The 8,313-nt window shown below is 31.8% G+C and overlaps 1 protein-coding gene across 1 annotated transcript; it reads right to left on the bottom strand.

Moving 5' to 3' along the window:
- Window positions 1–511: 511 nt before the first annotated feature.
- LOC116166619 lies at window positions 512–6,536 on the bottom strand. Its single transcript, XM_031481621.1, has 10 exons — window positions 6,484–6,536; window positions 5,388–5,498; window positions 5,197–5,324; window positions 4,863–4,990; window positions 4,690–4,812; window positions 4,434–4,637; window positions 4,192–4,381; window positions 3,950–4,131; window positions 3,684–3,846; window positions 512–3,633 (listed from the first exon to the last, which is right to left on the bottom strand). Exons 1-10 carry the CDS (start codon window positions 6,534–6,536, stop codon window positions 3,155–3,157), a joined length of 1,761 nt encoding a protein of 586 aa, XP_031337481.1. The 3' UTR covers window positions 512–3,154.
- Window positions 6,537–8,313: the final 1,777 nt, after the last annotated feature.

Consider the following 8,313-nt stretch of genomic DNA (forward strand, 5'->3'; position numbering starts at 1 on the left):
GGGAGAAAGGGATTCGGTAAAAATTTGTAGTTTGCACTCAAATGTTTCAAGCTGAAATCCAATTTGTATGCCTATGTAGACTTTATCACTTGCATACGTAAAGGTTTAGAAATACTGCACTCAAAGAAAAAGAGAGGTAAAATTAACCAAAAAGAGCATATAAAAAGGCGTCATACATCTACTTTGGTATATTTTACTGCTTCAAAATGGTTAACATACTGTTATCATATTGACTGTTGAAATGACTGCAAACAAAGTTATCGTACCAATTATACTGGTACTTGACAAGAACATTTGTAGGTATACTGTAAAAAGTGCTTGAGGAACTAATATTTGGGTTCATTAACAATGTTCTCGTTTTTTCAACAATTTTGTAGTTGTGTAACGATGACACTGTGTTTCAACTATACTTTAGTTAATTAACTGACTAAATGGTCTATTATAACAAAGTTAGCAGTTGCTTTGACCATGCATTTTTTGTCCGTCTGTCTGATTACAAAAAAAACTTTTCTAGAATAATTGCTCTTTATTTTGGAATAATCATTATAAGTACACAGAAAATACAAAATACAAATAAACAGTTACCACTGTGGTAAATAGAATACTTAAATATAAGATTAGTATGTAAATTAACATAAATACACTTCATTATAAATGCTAAATATGATTAGGAACTAAAGAGCTCTTGTTGTGTTAAAAATATTTTGGCCGAACATAGGTTTTACCATTTGGCGACATATAAGTGTGAAGTGGTGAATAATAATCAAAATGAGAAGGAGAAAACATAAAAAAAGTGTCAGTGGATTCTGTAGTAGGTAACAAATATGATTGAAAATGATTGCAAAAATTTCCAAGTTTGTACTGTGAACATACGAAGTATATATTTTCGTTACTTGTAAGAACAATATCCACAATTCTATATAACTGCAGTTTTTTTGTTAACAAGTAATAGTCAATAGCATATTGAGTTCCTTTATATATGATGTCTTTTTTAAATGTCATAATATCATCGCCTATAATATTGACTGCATCTAAATTGAGATTTTTATAATAAAATTGATCCCGGAGATTTTGCTGTTTAGTGGATTTTGAATTATATGCTATAATATTCTTGAAACCATTATTATTTAACAAACGATAAGAAAATTTTAAAGAACATTTAATGCCAATGGTATAAGGGATATTTTTACGGGAATTCGTATTATTTGTGTACATTTTTAGCTCGCGGTGTTTTGATTCAAAACGGAAACACCAGATATACTTGAGAGGACCTATTTTTTTTATAATTGTTGGATAATGCAGAAGGAAATGAAATTTTGGTTTTAGGGTATTTCCAAACAGTTTCACATACTGCAGATGGTGTTGTTCAATTTTCAATGTCATTAATTTTAAATCTGTGTCATTAAATTCGGTCATTAATATTAAATCAATCATTTCTAATAAAAGACGTAATAATTTCCAGTATTTGTTATTAATGGGAACTAAATCACCGATGATAAGAGGAAGGAAGTGACAAAATGTCCACATCTCCCTGGCCGACATATGCAGCTTTAAGTTAGTTAAATGATTTATTTTTATAGGAGGGGAAATGTTTCCAATTTCTGTTTTACCATAATTAAATAGTTGTTTTCGACTATTCAATATTTTTAGTGAAAATAGATGATCCTTTTCAATCAGGTGGGTTAGAATTTGGCATACATCATAATGACAGACTCCTTCAAAGAGGTCATGCATTATGTCGACGGCATAGTTATTCACGACATGGAATGAATCAATGGTATTGAAAATTGAAATTTCCCGTATACCACTCTGTTTAGCCCTATTTTTTACTTCAATTTCATTCGAAATATCTTGTTGATAATTTTCAATGGTTCTAAATTTTGAAAGATTTTCTTGACAGTCGGATTTAATTTCACTTTGATTACACTTACAAAATCTGCATGGAAAATTAGCGCTGAAACTTTTCGTAAACCCTAATATGGAATTCAGCCCCAAATTGTCTCCAACAATAGCCATCAAAATATAATGAATCTGATGACCATGTACCATTAAGCCATCTTTTTCTAGTAACTGTATTTCTTTAATTAGTAAATTCAGGGTTGCATCGTTTCCGTAACACTTATCAGTAGATTTAAATAACAGAGCTGTAAAAATATTTTCTAATGATGAAACATGGTGCTGTGGTAGTGTTGGGAAACTGTAATAAAATGCAGCAATTGACTGACTGCCAGCATGTGAACCAAGCGCATTATTTATTTCAAAATCATCAAAATACAGAATGTATGGAATCAAAGTCTTATTTTCAAATTTTGCCTTTTTTTGTTTCCAAATTTCTCCATTTATTATATTATGTATTGTAGATTTTTGTGCAAGGTTTGTCATGTTTTCAATAGTGTCTTTCAATACGTTTGGCAACTCAAAAAATTTTTGAAATTGAAACTGTAGTGGCATTAAAGCGCCTTTGCTTGATTTAGAATCTAAACAGGGTGTACTATTGAGAATTATATGATCAACTTCATTATTGGTTTCAAAAATTTTTGGTTCTCGATAGAGGTCCCGATTTTGAAGACTTTTTGTGTACTTGTGATAAGTATTAAAATTGCAAAACGGATCCAGGCAGAAAGCCAGAAGTTTATCTATTTCACCATTATTATTATTCGTCGTATTAAAAATGTTACTCAGTTCAGTAATAATCGTACCCAACAAATTGTTAGTAATGTCGTTAATAAGTTGGTCGACATCTTTTCGGGCATAATTTGATTTACTGTAAAGTTTAGTAACAAATATTAAAGCAGTGGCTTCAATGTTCTTTAAAGCTGATGCTAAGTCATATCGAACATTTTCTCTTTCCGAGTTACCTACAGAAGAATCCGTGTTATTTTCATGTTGACTATATGATTTTTCTAATCGATTTATTGTATCTGACGATTTATTTATACATGATTTATTATTACCTTTAAAGTGTCTTTTGAATGCTTTTAAAGATTGATAAGTATGACAACAGTCAAGGCAGTAAAAGTTGCCATACGGTGTAAAACTATGAAAAAGTTTAAAATGTTTGATAAGTTCATCCACTCCATCAAATTGATTAGAAACACTCCCTGCGTTTTGCTTACATTTGTAACACTGAGGCATGTTAATAGTAAAATAAAAATTAATTTTTTAAATCGTTAAGCAAACAAAGTAAATTTGAGCACGGATTATCTTCCGGCAAGTGAATATCAAAAAAATATTTTTGGATAAAGATCCACGTATTTTGACCACATCTTGGATACTTCAAATTTAACACATGAAATATTTTAAAACACGAATCAAGAGCGGCTAAACAATTATCAAATTTATACTTTATATCATCATAGAAAACATAATAACTATTAATATGTATTAAATCGTCACCTACTGCTACTATTATAGGTTGAAGTGTTTCTCCTCTTTCTAGTAGAGTTGATTTTAATTCTTCGATTTTGTTGTCAAAGTCATTAATGGTCCGCGTGTGCAGAAAGATCGAATTTTGTGAGTCTTTTATGGTTGCTTTAATGATCAATTTCTTGTTCTGTTGATTTTTCTTTACATGCTTTATTGTGGGCGGTAACACAGCATGAAGAAGCAGTGCTACAATTACGTCAATAATTTCTGAAAGACAATTTGTTACATTATTGTAATAAACAAGATTAGGAAATTACCTTCAGTGTGATTTAGACTATTTAAATATTTCATTAACGTTAAATTTTGCTTGTCTTTAATTTTAGTGTTATAAATTGGAATGATTTTATTTTTAAAATATATCCAATTCCTTATTAGTCCATAAGTTTTGTCCTGGTATATCGAAAAAAAATCTTGTTCAATCTAAAAAGTGGAGTAAATTTATATATAATAATAATTACAACCTACTGTTAAGCAGGAGGTAGTAAGTATACTGTATGTAATTATAATAATAAAAAAAACATACCAAATTGAAGCCATGAGAATTTTTTAAAAGAGGCCAGTTCGCTAAAATAGACGTAATTCGTGTTTCTTCTGTTTCTTTCAAAATCTCACTTCTTCTCCTTGTAAAAGTCTTTCGCCAATTTTCTTGAACGTCCGTCCAAGGGGAATTATTTATCCGAAGCCAAGCAGTTAAATTCAAAATTTCTAGTGCCATAAAATATAAGTTTTCAAGTAATTGTATTACACCTGTATCTAACTACATACCATCGTCCGTTATATTCTGATCATCAATTACACCAATATTTTCGATGTTTGCGACAGTACTTGTTCGAGGAGTGATTGGAGATTGTTGGATTAAACCAATTTTTTTGAGGCGTTTTGTGTGATTGTAATATTTGTCATACAATCGTCCCGATGGAATTTGTTTTAGTCCCCTTTTCTTATAGTAGATAAACTAAAATGAATTATTTGATAATGTTAGTACCACACCAAATAGTACAAAATACCTTATCATCATGAAATCTTTGCTCTATTTCTTCGGATATCCTTTCGAATCCTTCTCTTCTCAGTTTTACATTATTTTCAATATGCCACGCTGTAATAGCATCTACCATTATTTTACGAGCTGCGTCATTGAGTTTTTTATTTTTCTCGAATACTAAGAACACATAGTTACCATTAGGGAAATTCTTTAGGGCATTCTCCAATTGCTGCAAATGTTATGTAAATTATATGATATAACACTACATGAGCAAATCATACAAAAGTTCTGCCAAATGTAGATTCCACCGATGATTCAGATGACGAGTTGGCTGCGTCAGTGTCAGTATTTATCCATAAATTTGTGTAACTATTTGAGTTACAAGGAAAATCGTTGGGTATGTTCTATTAACAAATAGTTTGTACACATAAATGTTGACATTTACAAAACTTACGTTTTCAATTTTCCATCTGGTAAGGCGATGCCGAAACTCTACTTTTATACCTAATTTTTTCTCTTTAAATAGTTCATTCAAATCCGCTTCAGTTAGCAGTTTTAGGCGTTCAATGGTTATATCCTGATCTGTAACAATAATTTCCCAAAATAATGAAGTTCCATGTGGAACAATTGTTTTAACTGTTTAAAATAATATAATTCTTTAACAAAATGATTAAACAACGTTGCGTTCCATCGCGAATTTGTTTTGTGTGTAAGAAAAAGAGAAATAACTGTAATATGTACATTCCAAGGTGGTGAATACATTCATAAATAATGATAAAAATACTTACCTAAAAACTCCTGGCAAAGGCTTGAGAACCCCCAGCTTTGTAATAAATTGAATAAGTCGCCTTCTTCACCCGCACTCCCATTAACATTAGCACCCTCATCAAACAATGTCAAAGTGTCGATGTTAGAACTAGAATTATTATCAATGTTGTACAATGTACCAAATACACTTCCAATATTTTCCATAGCGTACCGTATGACTGACGAGCATTCAAAATGAAAATGCTGGGTTACATTAGCTACATACAATGCGTAATGCGATCTTCGCGAATTTATCACGATTATGCAGTTACTATGAAACGAACTGCAACGTTAACTCAAACAAAGTCGCCGTTTATATTTCATTTTATATTGTTGATGAACAATTTCGTAGTTAGAATTTACTTATGACGTGGTAAAGTGACTATGGTTTCTAAATAATACAACTATTGATGTAAAACGATTTATCAAATTCGTTGTTACATTACCACAAACAATTGTAGAGGTTTACAACATGGCTGTTACTTCACAATTTTCACCAAATAATTTGACAATTATCACAACATTTTAACAGAATATGTTGTTGAACTACAATAACCATTTGTAAAAATATAAAGTAATTGTTATTTAACAATTTTTGAAACAGAAATGACTACATTTCGGGTAGATTGTACAGAATTAATATGACAATGTTTTATTGGTAAATGAAACAAACCAAATTTATAGAATTAAACTAAATTCTATTTAACTGTACTAACGTTTAAGTAAACTGTTGGTTAACAAATATATTTGTTTACTTTAACTGTCGATATTTTTTTGAGTGTGACTACAATCCAGCTACCCACTTCAAAATGTTATTTGAAATGCTAAAGCATATCAAGGGGAGTATTTTTCCATTTATGCTTTTGGAATAAAGTTCTAAAACCTGTTGCGCAATGTTGGCATATTGATTTTTACGGGCTGAAACTCTCTATATTCATAATTTATTGTAGTAAACTTTAGTTGGAAATTCTTTCGCTTGTTAGTCATGCATTGAATATTCTGGAACTTGAAGCCTTGATTGCAACCTCATTAGCAACAATTTATGACTAGATTTTGTTCAAATAGTTAGTTCTCCTTTGCGCAAATTGAATGAGGAAGAGTGACAGAAGCTTTAGTTTCCTTTTTTAATAAAATTTGTGGTAGTTGCCAACAATTAGGAGATCTACAGAATTTAATGTCAAAAATGGGTCATTTCGACACGTGCAAAAAAGGAGTAGTAATGCTCCCTGAAGAACAATTTTTCCGTAAGTGCGGTACCGGTACCCTACTTTCCTTTCGAACCTGCACCCGCTTTCGTATCCTTGCAAAATTTTTTGTCCATTACTTTTATCTTAAACTAATTAAATAATAAGAACGAAAATTCATTCTTTACTTCTTGGATTGAAAATGAGAACATTTGGATAATTTTTATACACGTACGTTTGACCACGATAACTAAAAATCCCCTGAACAGATTTGGACGAAATTTGGGGTGCATATAGGGTGGTATGGTGAATCGAAAACATCCTATTTTGGTTTTGATCCTTAACCATCTTCATGGTTGTTGAGGGTGTCAATAGTTTAAAAGATCCATAACGGCCTTTTTTTTAACTTACACTGGCCAAAATGGCTTAAAAAACTCTACGAAAAATTCATTACAGTTTTTTTGTGAGTTCCTTTGATTTTGTGAAGTTTTGAATTGAAAAGTTAAACTATTTATTTTATTTTTTTAATTTGCATTTTCCTCTAAAAGTAAGCATCAAAGTGAAAAGTGTTAATTACAAAAAAGAAGGGTCCTGATCAGATCTACTAAAAAACTTCTACACTTTTTGCGTCGGGTTCAAAATAAAGGCGCTAGAGGGCATTCTCTAAATGTTATACTATGACCAAAGATAATAATTGCAATGATTCTATTAAAAGTACTTGGAAAGTCAAGTCAGGAGTTTACCTGACAACTAGTTTTAATTTTAATGCTGTGCATTTTTTTAAATTCTCTTTCATATATTGAGATTAGACATGCTCTAATCCCTGTCGAGCACACGAGCCTGTAAACAAACAACTTATTTATGGACGTAGGTAGTAACCTGAAAAAACTTCGCGCTTCAGCGCTTAGGTCAGGATCGCTATTCGCTATTCAATTTCTGTCAAAAAATACAATTGAAACTCGGGTTTCAAAATCTTTTTTGGCCGGGCTCCCAGAACACGGTCGGGCCCCGGGGCATTTGCACCGGCTTTACCTGACAACTAGTTTTAATTTTAATGCTGTGCATTTTTTTAAATTCTCTTTCATATATTGAGATTAGACATGCACTAATCCCTGTCGAGCACACGAGCCTGTAAACAAACAACTTGTTTATGGACGTAGGTTAACCTGAAAAAACTTCGCGCTTCAGCGCTTAGGTCAGGATCGCTATTCGCTATTCAATTTCTGTCAAAAAATACAATTGAAACTCGGGTTTCAAAATATTTTTTGGCCGGGCTCTCAGAACACGATCGGGCCCCGGGGCATTTGCACCGGCTTAGCAGATAATTCCAACTCGCAGCGTCAGCTATGAAACCCCATAGCACCTCTTTTTAATACGTAACACGTTACCATTTCCCAGAAATGGGGCGCCGGCTGTGATAAAGCTCGCTGAACTCCAACCGACCAAATAAAACATTGACCGTGACATTATGAATATTTGTTTGGCTGAATATGATGTAACTTTGACTGCATTTAACCTTTACAATTTATTCTTTTGCATATTTTAATGGAATAAAACGTGAAAAATGTACGTGAAAATAACCCTCTCGTTACAAACTTAACTTGCGAACGCTTCTCACTTATATTTGTACGTATCCCCACTTTACCCACCATCCTGGTAAGTGTTTATCCGTACTATAAACCCAACTCGCTTTATTTCGAGCTTTTTGTCACTTCGACTTCGATACTGAAGACATATTTAAACGAACTCATTTAGTCACCTCAACGCTTAGAAATGTAACTAAGCCGTTACAAAGTTACATTAATAATTAACAATCTGACACATTTATTGTAGTAAAAAATGAAACCAATCAAATTGTTACAGTTACTCTAAAAAGACAAAACTGCAATCCCCACTGACCAGATTGTTAATTTT

This window comes from Photinus pyralis, unplaced genomic scaffold, assembly GCF_008802855.1.
Source record: "Photinus pyralis isolate 1611_PpyrPB1 unplaced genomic scaffold, Ppyr1.3 Ppyr1.4_LG1, whole genome shotgun sequence".
In the NCBI taxonomy this organism is placed as follows: Eukaryota; Metazoa; Arthropoda; class Insecta; order Coleoptera; family Lampyridae; genus Photinus; species Photinus pyralis.

Excerpts from the sequence above, each read along its gene's own strand:
- LOC116166619 (XM_031481621.1), bottom strand. The coding sequence starts at position 6,536 with ATGGACAAAAAATTTTGCAAGGATACGAAAGCGGGTGCAGGTTCGAAA. Across the intron at positions 4,991-5,196 it reads CCTTTGCCAGGAGTTTTTAG|ATCAGGATATAACCATTGAA; the intron begins GTAAGTATTTTT and ends TTATTGTTACAG. Across the intron at positions 4,813-4,862 it reads CCAGATGGAAAATTGAAAAC|AACATACCCAACGATTTTCC; the intron begins GTAAGTTTTGTA and ends ATTTGTTAATAG.